This window comes from Sturnira hondurensis, unplaced genomic scaffold (genome assembly GCF_014824575.4).
Source record: "Sturnira hondurensis isolate 20B ecotype Veracruz unplaced genomic scaffold, ASM1482457v3 Scaffold0005329, whole genome shotgun sequence".
Taxonomy (NCBI): Eukaryota; Metazoa; Chordata; class Mammalia; order Chiroptera; family Phyllostomidae; genus Sturnira; species Sturnira hondurensis.
This window is the reverse complement of record NW_028077960.1, coordinates 381,072-404,974: the sequence shown is the minus strand read 5'-3', so window position 1 is coordinate 404,974 and position 23,903 is coordinate 381,072. Positions and strand designations below refer to the sequence as shown.

Sequence of the window (23,903 nt, the reverse complement as noted above, 5' to 3'; positions counted from 1 at the left end):
CACTGACTTTCCGGACTCCAGCAGCCTCCCAGTGACACTTCAGCACCATTGACTGAGGCTGAAAGGGTTTCATTTTTCTTTTCTTTGTTTTTCAGATTTTAACCTGAGAGATATTTTTCAAGTATCACTCCACCGCTTTATTTGTAGCTCTTCATACCGCTAAGTGGGAATTTTTCTTTCCTTTTTTGCTGCTCCCGGTGCTTGTGCAGCGAGCTGCGCACCCCACCCTGCTCTCCAGGAAGCCCCACTGCTCCCGTCTCTCCACGCTCTGCCCTCTGCCCGCAACAAGCGCCTGGGTCCGCGCGCGCGCGCGCGCCCCCCAGCGCGCTGTCCGCGAACGGCTTGCAACAGCCTTTCCAGCGCGTCTGCAGGGTTTTCTATCTCAGCAAATCGGCTAGAGGGAGCCTAGGGGGGACGGCTGGGAAAACCTGGACAGCGTAAACCATAAGTATATTTTAAAATAAAGTTTCCCACAGGTAATTGTTTGTGGGGTTACTTAGGTTTTCTGGCAATTATGAAACAATCTTCCCCGTTTTATATGCGATTTACTGCTAGTATATCCGTGAGCTTTTGTTTATTTACATTGTCCCTACTTTTCTGAGCTCTCACGCTACGAGTTTCACAGTTCATCTCCTTGGGTTTTCAAGGAACACATCAGAAACCAGGCCAGCACATTTTTACCACATGTGTTAGAAGGTAAATATTTTGTTTCGTGGGGCACGCGGCTTTCGTAACACCCACTCCACCTTCCACGGTTTTTGAGCCGCTGCCACGAGGGCGCGGCGCATGCGCAGACGCGAAGGGACCCACGGGCGAGGCTGCCTGGTGAACACACTTCCCCGCCCTCGGGCACCGGTCGGCAGTGTCTGTCCAGCCTGGCGTCTGTCCAGCCTGGCGACGGCGTGTCTGCAAACGCCAATGCTCTCGTGCCCCACAGTCCACTGTCTTAAATTCCCCTTTCAGTTCCTGTCTAACTGCACTCGCCGGGTGCCCAGAGCCAGGTCGGCGACCTCGGCGTGGGGGTCAGCTTAGCTGTTGGCTACGTGTAGATAATTCTGGTCTTGAAGCCTTTTTTCCTTCCTTTCTCTAAATTACAATTTCTCAGCATTACTAAGTGAACTGCCTGCTTTTTCTTACTGGGCCCCTGATGAGTCAGACCGTGTTCCCGGGTATCCCCCTCCGGACACACAGCCCTGCTGGCGCATGTTCCACTCGCCATGTGACGCTCGCTGCCTGTGAGATGGTCCTGGACTTTGCTTTCAACGGGCCCTCTGCTAAGAGGTATTATTTTAGTTTCATAAAAAGAAGCCAAAAACTCAGTGAATTTCCATAGATTCTATACTCTGGAAAAGTCTCCATATTACAAGAAAACTGCTTTTTCAAGTCTGAACTAACTTCTCTGTAACACTCTCTAGGCCAAGGGTCTTCTTTTTATTTTTTTAAGAAACTTAACATCTTTTCTTAGTCTATTTTTCAAGGTTATAAGAATATTTAACTTTTGTACTTCTTTAATCAGCTCTGACACGTTAAAAGTTTCCATCTCACTGAAACTGCACATTCAACTTGTATCCCACAAGAGAATTCAATGTGTTAAAAATCTTCCTTCGATCCTAGTTTCATCACCTTTGTAACTCCTAGTTATTTGTGATTTTTCCCCTTTGATTTTATTTACAAATTTAGCTATATTGATTTTTCCCTTGCTCCCTGATATTTATATTTTTACATTTTAATCTCTTTCTTAACATAAGAAACCATGTAAGTCTTCTAATTTACCTCAAAGCCCAGCTTTGTGATATTCTGTAAGTTAAGGTATGTGACTCGCATCTCTATTATTTTTCAGACAGACATTGATGAAAGTTTCCATTTCTGCTTTGACTGAAAAGATATCTAAGTAATTGGCTTTTAATTACCAGAAAGTAGAGTTTTCTGTTCACATGTTTAAAGTCAACTTCCAATGTTTACTGCCCTGTAGTCAGAAGGCCTGTGACCAGAGAACAGCCCCTGCTCTGAGGCTTGCTCATCAAGATTCTCACTGTGGTCTGTTTGCATGGAAAGACCAGTGACACTCTCAGATAGAAATCAAAGACAAAGACATATCCGTATCAGCAAGATCCAAACACCCATGTAAGTCACAGTGGGCCATGAAAAAATTACCAAGGCACCAATGTGGAATTGACACCTCAACAACTGAGACATAAAATGATCTCATCAAAGAGGCAAAATGCATCGTATATGCCACGAGGATTATCTCCAAAAAAGACCACAAATCGGTCTCAAAAGACCCCAATGACCAAATATCAGCTGGTCCTCCCACTCTCCACAAAAACAGCATGTTATTGCCCTGCACCTGCGCGCTAGACCACTCAACCAGGGAGCTCAACCAGGGTACTCTGCGCCCCGTCCCAGAGTGGGGTTGGGGGGGGCATGAGGCCTGTCTGGAGACATTTTTGGTAGTCACTGCATGCAGGAGAGGTGGTGCTGCTGGAATCAAGTGACGGGAGACCTGGCAGTCCCCATAAATGAGAACAATCTGGCCCCAAGTGTCAACAGAGCTGAGATCAAGAAACCCATGTGTGGATCAAGGCCTCCAATTTCTAGACCCCTTCTCTGAAAGGTTATATCACAAGCGGCCACTGGGGGCAGACCAGGGCCACACGGAAGCCTAAGTGTAAAACAAACAAACAAACAAACAAACAAACTCTGCTTACAGAATAAAAATCGCCAGGGCGAACAAAGGGGATAAGGTGGAGGAAAAGGTACAATTCCTAGTTACAAAACAAGTACGTCCTGGGGGTCAGTGCATGGGACACAGTTAACGTGCTGTATCTGAAAGCTGCTGAGAGAGTAGATCTCAGAAGTTCTTATCACAAGAGCTTTTGTGACTTTGAACTTTTTGTGATTAAAGAAATGTGTGACTATGTGAAGTGACAGACATTCACTAGACTTATTGCGATCATCGTTTTGCAATAGATGCAAATATTGAATCTTTACATTGCATACCTGAAAATAATATAATTTTACCTCAGTATAAAGAAAATTGAAAATCCTTTGCCTGGCCCCACTCTGCCTCTCCAGTCTCGCCTCTGATTCCTCCCAAGAGCCCACAGTTTGCTCCACCACCTCGTCACCCCTCTGGTCCTATCCTGCCCACCATCCTCGCCTCCAGGACAACACTGGGTCTGAAGCGAACAAACGAAGTTCATTCAAAGGGCGGCACGGCACACTATCTTCAGTGGAGCTCAGTGGCATGGCACACCTGGTCAGACCTGGAATCCCACACTTGTCACCCCTAATAAAAATGTTCTTTTTCCAGGCTGGTCTTCCCTACTACCTGTTGCACACAGTGTAGACGCGGGGCACAGGAAGAGTTCCATGCCCACGGCAGGCACTGATCAACGGTCAGTGAGCGAATGCAGGGAGGAAATGTGTGGCACCGAGAAGTGTTAGTACAGACTTTCCCCGAGTTCGTGCCCGAAGCCCACTTCAGGGTGAAGGCGGTGAAGGCGTGACTTTTCGAAGCACCCAGTCCTGGCAGAGCTGCCCTTCAAGTGCATCGAGCCACAGGACCCCCTGGGCCTCAGAGGGGCGCAGCATGCTTTCTGCCCTGCCTGGTCCACTGACCCTGCGCTGAGCAGCCCCCAGGGGCCACGTGCACGTCCCACAGATGAGTCATACCTACTGTCCTCGGCAGCAGAGCCTGAAGAGGATTTTCTGTGGAAACAAAACCAACTACTTTGAGTACAGACAGAACTTCAGACAGACCTCTTGCTTCTAATACCCTGGAGGCCACCTTCTGTCCAAGCAGCGCAAAGGCACCCTGCCATTCACCATGGACCATTTGTTTCCATCATTTAAGCCGCATCTCCCCCCACAGATGTGGAGAACTTAGCAAGAGGGAGAAAAAATAGAGAAAATAACTCCAGGGACCTGCCATCTGGGGTTCCCCTTGGATGTCAAACTTGACTTCATTTAAATTCAGCCATAATCATACCCACCTCAGCCATTTCACCAAGTCTGGCAGCATTTTGTTTTTAGCAAGTAAACGGTAACTGCCTCAATGCCTGCTGTGTGGAGGGAGGGAGGGAGGGAGGGAGACGGGGAGGGAGGAGGGTACCTGTCGATGGATCTAAGGAAACATCTAATCTACTTGGATGACAAGTGAGGGTGGAGGTTCGAAGAGACATATTTTAGAATCTTGTTTTATCCCAATGTAAACCTTTTGGGGTTTCAATCCGCTTTGGGAATCACCTCTTATATCAGACATTTCTGGGTAGCTGTCTGCTAAAGTCTTTAAGGGTGAAAAGGAGAGGTCAAAGGTGAAAAGGCATAAGGCCATCAAAGCCCACATCACACATTTGCTGGGATAACTTGGAGCAAGTCCTCATCTGCTCAGAAACATAGCCTTGACGGGAGTGAGGGAGGGAGTGGCACCTGCTTCAGCGAGCGGCTATAAAAATAAACAAACTAACGTGATGCAGACGGTGCTGCAGGCCTCAAGGCAGGGAGGCCAGGGATGCTGCTCCACAGCCCACAGTGCCCGGAACAGCCCCCCCACCAAGCACTGTCTGGCTCCAAACACCAACAGTGTCAAGGGCAGGACTCCTGGTACGACTCATGGAATCTCACAATCCTAAAGGACAGGGACTATTACTACTTTCATTTTACAGATGAGCAAACTGAGGCACTGAAAGAGGTGAAACAACCTGAGATTCCGCACACCCCCCCACCCTGGCAAAACTTGCTTTTTACCTAAGGGTACTCGCTTGTACAAGTAAAAATGCTTGAAAGGCCTAGAGTCATTTTCACTGCAAACTCTCTCAGTAGATCAAATGTACATTAGCAAGTCCCTCCATGAACTAGAGGGAGATGCAACAGATTTAAACAGGAGAAGTCTCTGGGTCTGAAGATGCTGTAGAAAGTTCCAGAAGGATGAGAAGCTGACATTGATTTTAAAAAGAGAGAATGCTCTCAGCTTGAGACCTGGTGATAAATCAAGCCTAGGCCATCTCTCAAGACTGACGTTAACAACCATACAAAGTTCGTCTAAGAACTCGGAAGGAAACTGCAGGCTGGGTTAGAGTTCTGGAGAGTTGGAAAGCAAAGGTTAATGTTTCTAAACTCTCCCCCTCTTTGATGAATATTTGCTCTTCCCGATAAGGGTCCTGTTGAAATCAGGGGAGGGACTCAGCATGGACTCTCTGGGTCCCTGCTCCATCTTGTTCCCCAGGTCACGACCCCCGACCCCCAACCCCAAAGCAACGAAAGCCCCTGACCTGGGGACAAAAACCACATTGTGCAGGTAATCCTCAAATGTCTTCCGGAACGAGGACTCCTCCAGCTCCTTCAGAATCTGAGCATCGGTCTTCGGGCAGGAGCAGCACTCCCCAGCCGACTCCTCGTCCTCGCTCTGGTTGTGCTTCTGGGAGCCCTCTGACTCGAACGGTGGGGACCAGGTCCGCGAGGGCAGCTTCAACCCTGCAGAAGGGCAGAGCAGATGGACTTTAACCTCCCCGAAACACACACGCAGAGCCACGGGGACTGCTCAGAACAGCTGGGCACACAGCAGAGCTCGGAGCCAGGGTCTGGGTTCAAGTTCTACTGTGAAAAGCCCTTTCATGGGAGAGTCCAAACAAAGCCAATGGAGAAGGTGCATGTTCCAGACACTGCCAGACACCACATCCCCATGGGGCTGGAGATTTTGTTGGACAGCCAGGCTTGCCCCTGCCCTCATTGCTGAGAAGAGCAAGGAATACACCACAATAAACTAATAAATCAACCTTCCGTGGGTCCGGCGGCAGGGTCAGAGGAGAGGATAAGGGAGTGCTGTTCATCATGGGGCCTCAGAGAGAGTGGCTGAGCAGGAGCTGTGCACGTGTCACGGTGTCAAGACGTTCAGACAGAGTGCAGAGGCCCTGAGGTGGGAACTTCCTGGCATGTTGAAGGACACCAAGGACTCAATGTAGCAAAAGAGGATGTGGGAGAGGACAGTGGGAAGCAGGGTTAGAAAAGAGCAGGGGAGCCAAGTCACGGTGGAATGAACGAATCAAGCCAATCGACCAACCACATGACCATGGAGGCCAGAAGACCGAGCAGAATCTACCAGGATGTCTGCGGGGTTTGGCTCAGAGACCCGGTGATCACACTGAGCCCTCAAACTGTGCAGCACAAATGCCAGAATTCACAGCTCCTTCAGGAATTCCTAAGTCAGATCAGAGCAGTGGTTCTCACCAGGGGCTGATTCTGCACCATGGACACTGGGCAAGATCTGGAGGCAGTGCTGATAGTTGGGACGTGTGAGGGGAGATGGGACTACGGCCTCCAAAGGGCAGAGGCCGGGCTGCTGTTGGTTGGCCTGTACTTCACAGGACTGCCTCACCCCAGGGTTCCTGGCCTAGAAAGCCCACTCTGCTGAGCAGAGGAAGCCCAGACCAAAGACATGAGAGGGGGGTGGGGGGGGGGGTCATGGTTTGAATCAGCTCAGAAAAGGGAATTAAAAAACAAAAACCACTTCTCGAGATAGCAGCCGTGGAATCACAGAGCTGCTAAGTGAGTGACATGCTGGCTGTGTCTTGACCCTTGAGGTCAAAGTGCACAGCCACACTTCCAGTCGAGAAAGCGCACCACTCCTCAGGGGCAAAGTAGGACGGCCCTTTGGAGTCTCACCAGCCTTTGCTGTCTTGTGCCTGCTGGGGTCTGCCGAGCCAAGGAACTTCCATCCTTCCTCTCCCCTTGAATGGTCCCTTAGACAATGAGCCCTAAGTATTTTTCTATGAATGGTGAGTATCTATTTGGAAGCCCAAGTACTCACACAGCTTTAGGGGCTACAAGGGACTCTTAAAAAGTACTTCTTACATTTATTAGTAGACGTGGAATAACCTGGCTGGGTAACTGTCAGAGGGCCAATCACAGCATTACAGATAGAAAAAAGTTAGGTTTCCTTCATGGCAGGGCAGGGGTTGGGGGCGGGGCATGTTCTGACAATTTTCTGGAGAGAAGGGACTTTTCTGATCAGGTGCAAGCATAGCTCCTGATACCTGTTACCCTTTGCGGCACCCACTCGTGACACTTGGTGTCCCACGGTTTTCTGTGACTATAAAGCATAATGACATCCCTAGGACACTCAAATAGAGACAAAGTGTAGCCGGTGGGATACAGGCTGAGGGAGGGGTGGTGAGTTAATGTTTAATGTGACAGAGTTTCAGTTTGGGAAGATGAGAAGGTTCTGGAGATGGTGGTGGTGATGGCTGCACAACAGTGTAACTGTCCTTAATGCCACTGAACTCACGCTTAAAGTGATTAAAATGATAAATTTTATGTCACACATATTTTATCATAATAAAAAGCCATACAGTTGATAAAACTGTACTGTATAATTTAAATATGCTGAGTTAACAGGTATTCTAAATGTTCTCACCAAACAAGAAAAGATGGATGTGTGTGGTGATGGACGGATATTAAGTAACTACCGTATTTTTCAGACTACAAGACACACTCCCCCCAAATTTGGGAGGACAGGGGGTGTATCTTATAGTCCGATTGCCTGGCTTGCTGTGGGGGTGGGGAGGGCGACAGTGGAGCAGGGTCATAGGTTATGAAATATTTTACCACATTTTTTGCTTCAATTTTTTTTCCTACTTTCCTCCTCTAAAACCTAGGTGCATCTTAGAGTCCCAAAAATACGGTAGATGGGAGGGGTTCTTTCACAATGTACATGTTCATATGTCAAGTCATCACAATGTATGCTTTAGACATCTTAGAATTTTAATTTGTATGATATTTAAAAGTTAAATATCAAATAATTAATATCAAACATTAAATAAATATTTACAAATATCTTACAATTTTAATTTGTAAGCAACCTCAATAAAGCTAAAAAAACTAATATTGGATACTAATAAGAAGCCACTGGCCATAAATAATATATTCAATTATTTTGAGTGTGTTAGTAAGTTTACAGATTTGTGTGAGCATTGGGGTTTTTAACATTAGGTAAAATACGCCTAACACACAACTCACCATCTTACTCACTTTCAAGCACACAGTCCAGTGGCATTAAGTCCATTCGCATTATTGTGCGGCCATCCCCACCCTCCCTCTGCAGGCCTTCCTCACCCTCCCAAACTGAAACTCCGTCCCCTGACACACCAGCCCCTCCCCCTCTCCCAGCCCCTGCCATTACACACTAACCACCCCCCCAGTCCCTGCCCTGCAGTCTAGTCACTGTCCTTGTGACCTGAGTCCTCTGGGGACCTCCTGTGAGCCACACAGTGTCCACCCTCAGCAGGTTTCCTTTTTAATTACACACACTTTGGGATCATCAGAAATCAAACCATGTTTAAATAGTCACATTGCAATGATAGATTTAGACTTCTACAATAAAAAGTAAAATAAATAAATAAATAAATTTTAAAAGTTTTTATTGTTTGAAAAAAAAAAGGAAAAGTTGACAGTCTCCAGCTCTGATGTGAGACCAGCAGCTCATCGCTGAGGCCACGACTGGGCTCACTCTCAAGTCAGACAAAGCATCTGCGGAAATAAATCCCACCTGCAGCCCTCAGCTAAGGCAGGGAGTGAGGTCTCAGGCACACCTATAGCCCATTATCCTAGAGCTGGGACAGCTACCAGAGATCACCTGTCTTTCTGCCCCTTCTCCCAAAAAGGAGGCAGCTGGTGATAAGCTCAGTGACTTGCCCAGAGCCCTACAGCAGGTCGGAGGTCCAGCCCAGAGATGACCAAGAGCTCCTGGCCTCAGCCATGCCTTTCCAGCTACCCCAAGGTCAAAGACTAAAGATCGCTAACTCAAAAAAAGTCTATAGAAAAATGATAACAATAAAAAAAACAACTAAAGAAAAAAATGACCTGTTTCTCCAGTTTGCTGGAGTCTTAAAACCCGTTTTAAAATAATCTTTAAAAAAAAAGATTTTAATTTATTTTTTAGAGAGGAGAAGGGAGGGAGAAAGAGGGAGCAAAACATCAACATGTGGTTGCCTCTCAAGCACCCCCTACTGGCGACCTGGCCTGTAACCCAGGCATGTGCCCTGAGTGGGAATCGAACCAGCGACCCTTTGGTTTGCAGGCTGGCACTCAACCACTGAGCCACACCAGCCAGGGCCATTTTAAAAATAATCTTAAACTAATTTATACAAACTAGTTTGAGGCTTCAAATATTTTTTCATTTCTTCTGCAGAAAGAAGGAAACCCATTAAGTAAATAAGATGAAAGACTGAAGAAAATCACCATCAGCATAGATTTCTGATAGAAAGCACAGGAGGAAAGAGAACGTCATTCCCTCAAAACCTGAAGGTCTAAACTGAGGGCCGAAGTCCTTCCCTGACTCTTTCAAGCACCTCTCAGCACGCTCGGTAGTCTCTAGTCCGGCAATGCAGGCTCCTGTGGGCGAACCAGCAACACCCCCACCAGGCAGGGTTGGGGAGGAGAAAATCCCAGACAGAAATGCTGCCAAGACATGGGAAATACCTGGTTTCCACACGAGACCTCAGAGTGTGTGGTCACGCTGTCATGTTTAGAAATGTGCACGTGTGTTTCTGTGTGAGGTGGAGCAGAGTGTGTGCAAGCCTGCTCTCGGGCGCACACCGGGAAATGGAAGAGAGATGTTTCCCTGGATGTGGGACATCTGCCCACACTCACCTTTGAGACAATAATCCAACTCATACAGCTCACTGTCCTCCGCCTGCCTCTCCCAGAAAACCAGGTAGTGCGTGATGTTGCCGTTGGGGTCAGAGGGAGGCTTCCACTTCAGGATGATCTGGGATGAGGAGTTAGAAACCGAGATGGGATCCAGGGGCACGGAAGGATCTGGAGAGATAAGAGAAAACAGGTCCTCTATGTGAAGGGAGCAAGTGTAAGGCAGGTGTGAGGGGACACATAGGTCAGAGAAACCTAAAGGTGTTTGCTGCAGTGACGTGCGGCATCTGAGAACATTGGGGGCACGCAGGGTGTTAGCCTGGGAAGGACAGCGGCTATGGCATCACAGTCCATCCCTGCCACAGACCACACAGATCCCGTGGGCATCCGTCCGTCCCTCCATTCACCCAGCTCCAACACAGGCCAGGCTCTGTATGGGGCACTGGAAAGATGCTGGGGAAGGAAGAGACAAACTCGTATTTTCTTGTTAACACCCCAAACTGAACCCAGTCACAGGGCAAATTTTGGCAGGTAAATGCCATTCACCTGGCGGCACAAAACCTTCCCACGCAGATGGAGGTGGCTGAGCAAGTTGTGAGGGATGACACACAGGACACAGTGTGTACAAACGCCCGGGAGCTGGAAGTTCCCAGAAATTCTAAGTCCTTTGGTATTGCTGGAGGGTACAGGATGAGAGGGCACTTGCTGAAAAGGCTGGGAGTGATTCATGAAGGCTGGGCTCTCCCCTGCAGGACAGGGTCTCTCGTTTGCAGCTCTGCTGGTGTGCGGGCTGTCCTGGGCACTGTGGGTGCCAGGCTCCCCTGGCTCAATGCATAGTCCCCAGACCTCGAGAAAGGTCCCCTGGGAGCAGAATCACCCTCAACTGAGAACCACTGCTACAGGAGAAGTATAGACACAACTGAACTGTTCCGTAATAACCCAACACCCCAAAAACAGGGATGGGGAAAGGGGGTGTAGGGCTGGGGATGGGGGGAAATGGCAAAATACTGATGACTGTTGAAGCTGAGGGATGGTTCGTGGGTTTATTTTTCTTTCTACTTTTGTGAGTATTTGAAAATTTTCCACAACAGAAGAAAAAATATATATACCCCTCCAGTGGCTGGTTGCTACTGCCTGGTCCTCTGAAATGGTAAACCTCGGCACCAGCCCTTCCAGAAGCCCTTCGCAACACGCCACCATGCCGCGTGGTAAAGGCAACACCTCTGGTTCCTGCGCAAAACCCCAAGCCGCACTGCATACTCACTGGTGGCGTCCGTCTGGACGTAGATGATGTCGCTCTTGGCCCCGTAGGTGCGACGCTCATCAGAAAAGGTGACCAAGGTCTTCACGAAGATGGCATACTGAGTCCAGGGCTTGAGACCCCGCATGAGCCACCCGGGGTGGCTCTGGGACTTGGGGTCGTTGGACCGCACAGGCGGGTCGATGTCCACTACTGTCCAGCTGTTGGACCCACATGCATCCTGCCCATCGAACTCCGTCACGTTCTGATAAGGGCTTTCAAGGTGAAAGAGAAGACGGTTACCATTTTCGGCTGTCACTCTGAGGATCAGAGATGCAGCCAGGGGCAGTCACACCATCCGGGCCTGCATCTTTTCAGGGGCAGCTGTATGCCCGAGGAGAGCCAGCATGGCAAGAGCCAAAGAGAAAGAAGCCACCTCCGCTGACTTCTCAATGATAATAATATTTGGTAGTAGTGACTAATACTATTTAATAACGCACTTTATTTATTTAGTGTTATACAATATTATATACTCTGCTTAATTTAATTATACAGTACATTATATGTAACATTATATAGCCTGTACATGCAATTACAGTAATAAATAACATCACATAATGTCTAATAAGAAATAATATTTAGTAGTGACTAACGCTGTTTCCCAGTAACAAAGGTGATGACAATGACCCTGACAGCAGCTACCGCAGGAGCAGGAGTCGCTGGTGAGGTTCTGCGAGAGCAGGCGCGCAGCCTTTTGGCCGGGCACACGGTCGGTCCGAGAAGCGGATTGTGGATGTTAACGCCACCCCCGTGCGGGTCTGAGGACGTGGGAACTCAGAGAGCTGCGGTGGGCGGGGCAGCTGCACAGAGCCAGCGGCGAGCACAGTGCCTCGGCGGGACGCTTAGATCAGTTCAAATGCTCATCAGTTTTGTTATGTGCCTTTCCCACGATTCTTCTGTTCTCTTCAGTGGTTTTGGTAAAGATCAAGTTTCTTACATGGTCAACAAGGCCATGTAAAAAGACTCTCCATTACCTCTTGGGCCTGCTCCCCCAACAGGCCTCACATTCCTCCTTTCCACCTGTCACTTGGTTACAGAGGTGTCCGCTCTCTCCTTGATCTTGCGTTTGCTCCTCCTCTGGCCTTTCTGACATTGTGACTCTGGCCCTAGCCTGCGATTTCAGTCCCTTCTCACTCCTCCAGGGACGCCCTCCCTGACCTCTGGGGCAAGTCCACTCTCCATGACCCTGCCCTTTGAAGCACTGTAACAGTTATCATCTCATTTTTAAATTAAATTTCTAGGGGTAATGCTGGTTAATAAATTACATAGGTTCAGGTGTACCATTCGACAATTCATCTCTACACTGTGTTGTGTGCTGAACACCCAAAATCAAGTCTCCTCCCATCACCATTAACCTCTTCCCTTTACCCTCTCCTACCTCCGCCAATCCCACTTTCCGTCTGGTAACCACCATACTGTTGACTGTTTCTATGAGATTTGGGGGTGGGGGCGTTCTTGTTCAATCTGTTCAACTTTTTCACCAATTCCTCCAACACCCCTCCCCTCTGACAGCTGTGAGTCTGTTCCAAGTGCCCATGTCTCTATTTCTACTTTGTTCATAGTTTCTTTTATTCATCACATTTCATATATGAGAGAAATCATATAGTATTTGTCTTTCTCTCAGTGGCTTATTTCACTTAGCACAGTGTTCTCCAGATCCATCCATGCTGTTGCAAAGGGTAAAATTTTTATCTTTGTTAGGGCCGAGTGGTTTTCCATTTTGTAAATGTGCCACAGCTTTTTCATCCACTCATCTACGGATGGGCACTTGGGCTGCTTCCAAATCTTGGCTATTGTAAATACTGCTGCAACGAACACAGAGATGCAAAGATTCTTTCAAATTAGTATTTCAGATTTCTTTAGGTATATTCCCAGAAGTGAAATCACTGGGTCAAAAGGCAGTTCCATTTTTAATTTTTGAGGTATCTCCATACTGCTTTCCAAGTGGCTGCACCAGTCCACATTCTCACCAACAGTGCACTAGGGTTCCCCTTGCTCCACACCCTTGCCAGCACTTGTTGTTTACTGACTTATTGATTATAGCTATTCTAACAGGTGTGTGGCTTTAATTTTTCATTTCTCTGATGATTGGCGATGTTGAGCATCTTTTCATATGTCTATTGGCCATCTGTATGCACTCTTTGGAGAAATGTCTATTCAGGTTCTTCGACCATTTCTTTTTTTTTTAAATTTATTTATCTTTAGAGGGGAAGGGAAGGAGAAAGGAAGAGAAACATCAATGTATGGTTGCTTCTCGTGTATCCCCTGCTGGGAACTGGCCCCTGCTGGGAACTGGCCTGCAACCCAGGCATGTGCCCTGACTGGGAATCAAACCGTGATCGTCTGGTTCACAGGCCCGCACTCAATCCACTGAGCTACACCAGCCAGGGCTTGACCATTTCTAATTGCATTTTTATTTTGGTGTTGAGTTTTATTAGGCCTTTATAAATTTTGGCCATTAACCCCCTATCAGATGTATCATTAGCAAATATGTTACCCCATCCAATAGGTTTTCTTTCATTTTGTTGGATTTGTTTCCTATGCTAAAACTTCTTAGTTTGATGTAGTCCCATTTTTTTATTTTTGTTTCCCTCATCCAAGTAAATATTTTAGAAAATATACTGAAGCAAGAACTGTCCTAGATTTTCTGCCTATGTTTTCTTCTAGGATTATTGTGGTTTTAAATCTAACATTTAAGTCTTTAATCTATTTTGAGTTCATTCTTGTGTATGGTGTTACGAAGGTGGTCTAGTTTCACTTTTTTGCACTGAAATTGCAGACACTGTCTTATTTCCTCTTCTTGTCTGACTGCTGTGGCTAGGACTTCCAGTGCTACGTTGAATAAGAGAGGTGAAAGTGGACATCCTGTCTCGTTCCTGATTCTTGAGGAAATACTTTTGGTTTCTGCCTGTTGACTGTGATATTCACTGTGGGTCTCTCATGTACGGTATGGCCTTTATTATGTTAAGGTATGCTCCCTCTATCGCCACTTTCCTGAGATTTTTTGTAGTAAATGCTTGCTAGATTGTATCAAATGCTTTTTCTGCATCTATTGATATGATCATGTGGTTTTTATCTTTCATTTTGTTTACATGGTGTATCACATTCCTCAATTTGCAAATATTGTACCAAGCTTGCATCTCTGAAATAAATCCCACTTGATTATGGTGTATGATCTTTCTAAGGTATTGTTGAACCCAGTTTGGTAATATTTTGTTAGGGATTTTAGCAGCTACATTCATCAGATATACTGGCCGCCTGTGATTTTGCTTTCTCTGAAGACTCCGTATCTAGTTTTAGAATTAGAATAACGCAGGCTTCAAAAAATGAGCTTGGGAGTGTCCCCTCCTCTTGACATTTTTGGAGTAATTAGAGAAGGATAGTTGTTTGTTCTCCTTTCTTTTTTTAACCCTCACATTATGACATTTTGTTCATTGCTTTTAGAGACAGAAGAAGGGAGTGGGTTAAACAGAAAAAGAGAGAGAATGAGAGGGAGAGAGAGAGAGACATGGATGTGAAAGAAAAACACTGATGGGTTTGATTAGTTGCCTCATACACATGCCCTGACCTGGATGAAACCTGCAACCTAAGTATGTGCTCTGACCAGGAATTGAACCCACAACCTTCCGTGTACGGGATGATGCTCCAACCAACCAAGCCACACCAGTCAGGGCTTGTATTTGTTCTTCACTGAATGCTTAGTAAAATTTTCCTGTGAAGCCATCTAGTTCCAGATTTTTCTTTGTTGGGAGTTTTTTTTTTTTATTATTGCTTTAATTTAATTGTACCTACCTATTCAGATTTTCTGATTCTTCTTGATTCAGTTTTGGAAGATTGTATGTTTCTAGGAATTCATCCATTTCACCTGGATTGTCTAATTCACTGGTATATAGTTGTTCACAGTACTTTCTTAGTATGCTATCAGTTGTTACTTTCCTCTTTTCTGACTTTATTTCTTTGTGTCTTTTCTCTTTTTATGCTTGAGAGGATGGTTAAATGTTTGTCAATCTTGTTTATCTTTTCAAAGAACCACATTTTAGTTTCACTGATCTTTTGTATTTTTCTTTTAGACTCACTTAGCCTTTAAATCTTTTTTGTATTTTTCAGGGATTTTTTTTGTGTGTGTGTGATTGATTTCTAGCCTCATGCCATTATGGTCAGGGAAGATGCACGACATATCAATCGTCTTAAATATACTGAGCCTTGTTGCGTCCTATCATATAGTCTACCCTACCAATGTTCCATGTGCACTTGAAATGAATGTGTATTCATTCTGCTGCTTTGGGGTGAAATACTCTGAAGATAGCAATTAAATCCACCTGATCTAGTGTGTCATTTAAGGCACCACTATCTCTTTGTTGATTTTCTGTCTGGAAGATCAATCCACTGATGCCAATTGGGTGTTAAAATCTCCTACTATGTCTATATTACTTTCAATCTCTCCTTTACATCCACTAAGATTTCCTTCACATAAATACTTAGGTGCTCATGTGTGGGGAGCATAAATGTTCACAAGGATTATATCCTCTTGTTGGTTTTCTCCCTCTATGGTTATGTAGTGTCTTTCTCTGTCTCTTACTATAACTTTGGCTTTAAAGTCTATTTCATTAGACATTAAGAATTGTCAGCTTGTTTTTTCATTTCCATATGCATGAAGTCTCTTTATTCATTTCCTCACTTTTAATCTGTGTGTATCTTGTGTTCTGAGGTGGGTCTCTTGTAGCCAGAATATATGTGGATTTTGTTATTTTACCCACTCAGCTACCATGTCTTTTTTAAAAAATTATTCATTTATTTATCTTTAGAGGGGAAGGGAAGGAGAGAGGGAGAGAAATATCAATGTATGGTTGCCTCTCGTGCGACCCCTGCTGGGAACTGTCCTGCGGCCCACGCACGTGCCCTGACTGGGAATCGAACGGTGATCCTCTGGTTCGCAGGCCCAAGCTCAATCCACTGAGCTATACCAGCCAGGGTGCATTCAGCTACCATGTCTTTTGACTGGAGCATTTAAGCCATCTACATTTAAAGTGAGTATGAATAGGTACTTTTTATTGTCACTTTACTCCTCTTTTCTTCTCCTCCTCCTCTTCCCTCTTCTCCTTCCACTGTTCCCTCTTGAAGGAGATCTTTAACATTTCTTGTAATACTGGTTTGGTGGTAACAAACTCCTTTCGCTTTCTCTTATCTGGGAAGCTATTTATTTCGCCCTCAACTTCAAATAATAGCCTTGCTGGGTAATGTAGCTTTGGTCATAGGTCCTCGCTTTTTATCAATTTGAATATTTCATGCCAATCCCTTCTGGCCTGAAGTGCTTCTGTTGAGAAATCAGCTGACAGTCTCATGGAAGCTCCCTTGTAGGTAACTAACTGCCTTTCTCTTGATGCTTTTAAGATTCTCTCTTTGTCTTTAACCTTTGTCATTTTAATGATGTTTTGTCTTGGTGCGGGCCTCTTAGGGTTTATCTTATTTGGGACTCTGCACTTTCTGAACTTGTGTATCTTTTTCCTTTACCAGGTTAGAGAAATATTCAGTCATTATTTCTTCAAACAGTTTCTCGATCCCTTGCTCTCTCTCTTGTCCTTATGATGCAGATCCTGTTATTCTTCACGTTGTCCCAAGGTCCCTTACACTATCCGCAATTTTTTAAAATTCTTTTTTCTTCGTGCTGCTCTGATTATTTTCTGCTACCTTGTCTTCAAAATCGCTGATTCAATCCTCTGCTTCATCCAACCTATGACGTGTTCCTTCTAGTGTAGTCTTCATTTCGAATATTGTATCCTTCACTTCTGACCGGTCCCTTTTTATGGTTTCTACGTCCTTTTTCACGCTGTTGTAATTCTCACTAAGTTCCTCGAACATCCCCTCAACCATTCTTTTTGAATCCCATATCTGATACATAGTTTGACTCCATATAATTAAGCTCTTTTTTCTGAAGATTTCTCCTTTCATTTGAAGCATGTTTCTTTGTCTCCCCATTTTGCCTGCCTCTTTGTGTTTGTTTCTATGCATTAGGTAGATCTGCTATGACTCCCAGTCTCCATGGGGTAGATTTATATTGTAGGTATCCTGAGAGACCCAGTGGCACAGTCTCCTTGATCACCTTGGCTGGGTTTTCCAGACGTACCCCTTGTGTGGGTAATGTGGGCCTTCCTGTTGGAATTGAATTTTGATGCTCTTGGCCCACGCTGGCTGTGAGGATCATCCCCAACCACAGTGCACAAGCTGCAGTTCAGGTGCTGACCACGTGAAGCAGAATTTGTCTCTGTGGGGTCTTGTGCCTGCTGAGATCCCCCTTTGGAAGTGTCTCTTGTCTCAAGTACACAGCTTGGGAGGGTGAAACCAGTGGATTTCCCAAGAGGGGACACATCACAGGTCAAGTTCACAGGTAAGTGGAAATGGCCTCACCCTAAAGCCACACAATTCAGTCACTGACACCCCCTGAATCTGTTCGGACCTCTACACCCTGGCCCAGGCAGCTGACTCCTCAGCAGGGGTGGATTGCAGGGTGCCCAGAGAATGAGGCTGTTGCATTTCCCAGGCTGACGCTACACAGAGGGGAGTTCTCCACCCAAGAAAGATGGCGTCTGTGGTGTGGGAGAGAACTCAGCTCAGGGTTCCTCGAAGCTGTCTCTTTAGCTTTCTCCCTTGAGCCATAAACTCCCTCCCGTCTCTCCTCAAGCAGCTCTACTCTACTCCACCCTCCCTCTGACAGAGCCTGGGGTCAGTGGCCGTGAACAAGATTTTGTGTGCTGCCCTGTAAAAAGGTACTTGCGTCTCTAGCACACTGCGGTCAGGCAGAATCCCTGCTTGTTTTCACAGCCAGGTATTCTTTGGGCACCTTTTCCTAGCTCTGGTGCTCTGGCTTGGGAAGCCCAGCTTGGACTTGAGACCCACGCTTGTCGGGGAAACCTCTGCGGCTGAGATATCCCTCCAGAATCTGAGCTGCCGGCCATGGGAGTGGAGCCAGCCCTTCTCTCATCTCGGCCTGTCCCGCCTGCCGTGACGTGGCTTCTTCTGTAAATCCTTGGTTATGAGACTTCTCTTCAGCTGGTCTTCAGTTGGTTTTTCAGGTGGGTTGCCCTATATTTTCGTTGTAAATCCAGTTTCGTTGTGAATCCTGGGAGGCAGTGAGTATAACATCCACCTACTCCGCCACCCTCTTGGATCTCCCTCCCACAATTTTTTTAATGTTGGAAAAATACAAAATAGGCAAAAAATGAAATTTTAATGGAATTAAAATTGAGGAGAGCTGCTGAGATGTACATATAAAAGGCAAAATGGAATACTGCTATGGGAAATTGGCCCATCTGGACTTTCGGATGAAACCTGTCTGCTTTAATTACTGGCTTTTCCACAAGTGTACTCCACAAGCAGGAAGGAGACAGAGAGGAGCCTCAGAGGGGAGCAATGAGCACACACGTAACACCCACACCTCTTCACTCTGTACTTACGCCTCTTTGTAGAAGAGCATGAACCCCAGGAGGTCTCGGAAGTCAGGGGGCCAGTATGGCTCCCACTTGAGCAAGATCTTGTCAAAAGTTGTTCGAATGTAAGAAAATTTAAGCAATTCGTTTTCACCTAGAAAAGTTTTTTTTCAAAAGGCAGTATCAGTATTTCATCATTTGTTTCAGCCCAAAGCAGTGATCCTACTCTCCCGAGAATGTCTACGAAAAAGGAAAGGTCAACCTGCTCTTCCATGTCACCCAGGATTTAAAGGCAAGAACTGGTCATGGCAGCTGGCCCTACTGCCAGTCAGTTACCTGGCCAGATGCTCAACTGAGTAACAGCAGTTGGCACCAATGCAGAAAGAACAACACCCCAATAGTTAGGGATTTCTGAGAGACCTGACACAGTTTTGTCAAGCACTTGGACTTCCAAGCCTGACATGTCAGAAGATGCAACTCCGGTGCAAACAAGTGCACGTTAAGTGAATTTAATGAGTGGACAGGTCATACCTTGGAGAGACAATTCCTTGGCTCTTCCATGCCTTGGAAAGGGTAATTTCCTCTGCCTGGAATGCAAACCTTCCTTTATGTAACCCAAACTCACTGTTCTTCCCCAGAACTCCCACAGCGCGGACCACATCCTGCTGTAGGGAATTAAACCCACATGAGGGTATTGTGGGATCCCTGGCAGCTCAATAAGCAGGTATCTCCTCAAGAAGGAACCTGTCACAAGAGTTTAGTGGGCTAACAGTCCCCAGCTGTAGCAACTACAGGACCTGCTGTAGCATTTGAGCCAAAGTCACATATAAAGAGGTGTCTTTCTTTCATTCATTCAGTGCTTATGTGGCATTTTCTGGTATCAGGCACTGTATCTGGTGCAGTAGACACAGAGACAAGCTACACACCTGTCCTCAGTATTTAAAAAGTCTATCACACAGAGTTGTTTAAGCTCACTAGGGGGACACTGATAACCCCGGGGGGCCAGCATGGTGAGTGAAGGGAATGGAAGCCAAATTATCTGGTCCACAGGTTGGAATGCCAGGGCATGACCACTTACAGGACGCCTGGTCCCCATTGGTCTTCAAGGCGATGTCGTTCCTCTCCTGGCGCCCTTTGGTTCCCGAAACTTCTTCCATCTTATGAATTTCCGACAAGCAGAGTTTGGGATTATAGTGGAAGAAGAGTTTCCCCTGCGTGATGGTAAGGTTGTGCTTGCTCCAGTCCCACAGCTGCCTTAGGTTCTGGTTGTCTAAGGCATAGAAAGAGTAGTTCCTATGGAAACACACACACCTAGTCATTCATCAACGTACAGTCTCCAAGTCCAAGATGGCGGGGCTAAGGCTGGGTTTGATCTTATTCGGCACCACATATTCAGCCCTAATCCCTTGCTTGTCACAAACTCAGTAAGTATTGAATGAGGGGTGGAAGGGGCAAGGAAAACTGAGGGAGTGTTCATGGCCAGGAAGGTGTCTGAGCTCCATATTGTGGGGAAGAAAAGGAAGACTGCGATGGATTGAGACATGGGTTTCACAGAGGGAACAGAATGAAAAAAGGGGCACCTGGGCTGGGCCCAGGGAAGAGCAAAGTAGCCTGCTCTGGCCAACAGGAAACAAGCCCGGAGAGCCGCAGCAGGCCAAGTCCTCTAGTATACCACACATCGGACCAAGACTAAGAACATGGGACCTTCCTTGGTAGCAGAGAGGAGCCATTGAGGGTCTCATAACAACTATCTTGCTTAGACCCGAGCCTTACAATTGTTAATGGGCCACCAGCATGTAATGGATAGGAGAAGCAAAGTATCTAAGCCTGTGCTGTACAATCCAGAAACTACTAGCCATCTTTAGCTATTGTGCACTTGAAATGTGGCCATTCTGAACTGTACTGAAAGTGAGAAAAAAACAACAAATTTTGAAGACTTATTTAGCATGAAAAAAAAAAAAGAATATTAAGGATCTTTTTTGTTATTGCTTTTATTGGTTCCAAGTTGAAATGGCATCACAGATGACATGGGTTAAGTAAAATGCGTTACTGAAATTCATTTCACCTATTTCATTTAAAATTTTTAAAATGTGGCTACTGGAACATTTCAAATCATACATATGACTTGCATTATATTTCTGTTGGACAGCACAGCTCTAGTTCTAGGATGTCCAGCTAGGAAAGCATTGGAATAACACAGATGGAAGGTCTGAACATCAAAAAGGTAGTTTCATAGCAGAAAAATCAGCATGAGCTGGTGAGTGATTCAAGAAGGTAGTCTAAACAATTCTGTGGATTGGCTACTTGAAATGCATTTACATTCCCTCTTTTCCCTTGCCTACACAGACTGAAAGAGGTAAATATTCACTCTCCCAGAATCCCTTGCAGCTAGGAGCAGCCACATGACCCAGTTCTGGCCGAGATACAGACAGAAATCAGTGTTGAGGGTGAAACTGTGGGAGGTTCAAGGTAACATCTTTTTAAAGAGTCTCAATTGGCATACACCTTTGTCCCTTTCCTCTATTCCTGCTGGTTCTACAGACATAAGGTTGGGGGTGAGGCAGTCATCTTGTGACCATGAGGAACACAAAGATGGAAAAATCCTGGGTTCTTTCCTCAACGGCATTTTTTGGATGGCCTTCCTCAGACTTCTGGCCCAGGAGTCCACCTCAATCTGCATGAAACATGGCTAGTCTGGATTTCTGTTGTTTCACTAACTGAAATAGAGTTAGTGAGACTTCAAAAGGATCAAATCCGAGAAGACTGGGGGTGAATCTGCTAAATTTGAGGCTGCTGGGGGTCACCTGGCTGGGGACAGACTTGGTGGTAAGCCAGGGCTAAAGGTCTCAGCACTAGAGATCACTAGAGAGATGGCTGAGTCTGGGAGCCCAGGACACCAACTGGCAAAAGGGAGCTGGGAGAGGAATGAGGGAGGAGATCCAGGAGGCCAGCAGAGTATCCTGGGGAGTTAGAGCCCCACGGGCCAGAGGAGATGAGATTTCACAGAGGAACAGGTGCAATCAACAGCAACGGGACCAGGATGTGAGAAGGTTCTGGACGCAGCAATCAAAGGGTCCTGGTCAAGCCTGCCCTCCAATTCCCAGTGAAGTCCGGAGAGCTGGACGCCCTGTTTCATTCTAGCTGGCGCCCCAGGAGGGCACACAGTGAGGCTGTCCCCCCGCGACTTCCAACAGATGGTAAGACAGGCATCACTTTCCTTTGCTGGACCTTCAAACACAGTCCTGCACATATTCCTTCCTTTCGAGGGGCGCCAGGCACATCCTCCTAATAGATGTTTTTTGGCTTTAAAAACCCCTAAGTTACAGCATGGTGACTGTGGCTAACAATACTGTACTGAACATTGGAATAGGTTTTAACGGTTCTCATTGCAAGAAAAAATATTTTTTTTGTTGCTGTGTGTGGTGATGGATGTTAACGGAACTAACTGTGGGACCATTTCACAATGTGTACAAATACGGAATCATCATGTCGTGCACCTGAAACTAACATAATGTTCTATGTCTTGAACAACAATCAAAATAAAAAATAAAAAAATAATAAAAAGTTATATGTCAATTATATCACAGCAGGAAAACCCCAAGTTCTTCTGTTTCCCCCAGTTTTATGGCAATATAACTAACATCTAATATTAATTAGTTTTATGTATATAACAATTTCGCATATATATTACAAACACTAAATTATTAGAACACTAAATTTAGCTAACATCCATCACCTCACACAGTTTAAAAATATTTTTTTCTTGTGGTGAGGAGTGTTAATTAACATCCACTCTCTTCGCAACTTTTAAACACATGCTACAGTGTTGCTAACTGCGTCACCACGCTGCACACAGTGCATCCCCAGCACTCACTCCATACCTGGAAGTTTGCACCTTTTGACCACCTTCCTCCATTTCACTCATCCTCTCCCCAAACCCCAACCTTGCCTCTGGCAACCACCAATCTGGTTTCTGTATCTGGGATCTTTTGGGTTTTATTGGACTCTACACGTAAGTGAGATCATACATGATTCACCTTTCTCTGACTTGTTTCATTCAGCATAATGCCCTCTAGGTCGATCCATGTTGCCACCAAATGGCAGGATCTCATTCCTTTTTACAAATAATATGCCTGAATAACGTTCTCTGTATGTGTGTGTATACGTGCACACACACTCACTTTCTTCATTCGTCTTGTCCTGACAAAACCCCTAACTTTTTATAACATACAAACTTCCTAGTTACTGCTCAGACCACAGCCACAAAGCCGGGCCACATACCCGATTTCCAAGGTGTCCCCCCGAATCAGACGTAACTTCCGGAAGAAGGAAAGTGACACGAGAGCATAGGAGCGGCGGATTTTCAGATACCCTGAAATTTCTTCAATGAGGCCAAGGTTGGACTCCAGTTCAGCTGCCAGGTTGTCTACGGAAAAGAGAGAATATCAGTGAATCTTATACAAATATTTTAATCTTCCCTTAATTTCCCATGGTAAGGAATTAAGTCACATGCTGACATGTCCTACTCAAAATGAATCATAATTAAAAGAGAATCCAAAGCCCTTACCATGGGGTCAGCAAGTCCTCCACCTTGTACCCTGCTCCCCCCATTCCAGACACGTGAACCTCTGCACCATTCTCTTGACAGACCAGGTAAGCTTCTGCCTCAGGACTTTGCCTGCTGCCTCTCCTTCCCAGAACATCACTCTCCCACCCATGTGCTTAGTGTATAACACTACCAACTCAAAACACAGCTCCCCTGACCGGAGAATTCTAAAACAGCAACCTCTTATTGTGTTTCAGAGGTTTGCAAACTCTAGACAACTGGCCAAGCCCAGTCTGCTTTCCAAATAAAGTTTTATTGGCACAGAGCACACCCATTTGTTCACATGTTCTCTACAAGGGCAGAACTGAGTAATTATGATAGACACCCTCTGGCATGCAAAGCTGAATATATTTATTATGTGGTCCCTTATAAGAAAAGGTTACCCATCCCCTCCCTCTGTCATTCCACTTTGCTTCCTTCATAGTAGGACCACTACCTGAGTTTACATCCTAAGTTGAGTTGCTTGTTTGCAAGATTCATCATGCAAAGACTGCCTGATGTTTTGCAAATGTTTGCTGAATAAATACACAGAGGAATGTCTTTTAGCCTGCAATAGTATTTCTGGACACATGGCCCCAGCTATGAAATAGGGCATGTTGCCTGCTTGTTAAAAACACAAATTCCTGCCCTGGCTGGTGTGGCTCAGTTAGTTGGAGCCTTGTCCTATACACTGGAAGGCTGCATGTTCAATTCCCAGTCAGGGCACATTCGTAGGTTGCAGGTTTCATCCCTGGTCAGGGTACATATAGGAGGCAAACAGTCGATGTTTCTCTCTCACACTGATGTCAAGAGAGAGAGAGACAGACAGAGAGAGAGAGAGAGAGAGAGAGAGAGGGCAATGACAAATCCTCAGGTGAGGATAAAAAATAAAAATGTAAATTCCTGATGTTTTGGCTACCAATGTGGACATTCATAATCTCTTCTCAGT

The 23,903-nt window shown here is 45.9% G+C and overlaps 1 protein-coding gene across 2 annotated transcripts in view; it reads right to left on the bottom strand.

Annotated features, from left to right (window-relative positions):
* INSR (insulin receptor) overlaps window positions 1–23,903 on the bottom strand; it is a 160,742-nt gene that overhangs the window by 35,625 nt on the left and 101,214 nt on the right. Inside the window, exons 5-11 of one of the 2 annotated variants that reach the window (XM_037046955.1) lie at window positions 22,651–22,795; window positions 19,448–19,662; window positions 18,397–18,523; window positions 10,910–11,160; window positions 9,649–9,816; window positions 5,274–5,475; window positions 3,676–3,711 (exon numbers count right to left, since the gene is read on the bottom strand). In XM_037046955.1, coding sequence (XP_036902850.1) covers window positions 3,676–3,711; window positions 5,274–5,475; window positions 9,649–9,816; window positions 10,910–11,160; window positions 18,397–18,523; window positions 19,448–19,662; window positions 22,651–22,795 — 1,144 coding nt within the window. The remainder of the gene's footprint in view (window positions 1–3,675; window positions 3,712–5,273; window positions 5,476–9,648; window positions 9,817–10,909; window positions 11,161–18,396; window positions 18,524–19,447; window positions 19,663–22,650; window positions 22,796–23,903) is intronic. The other variant, XM_037046956.1, reaches the window with a different exon arrangement.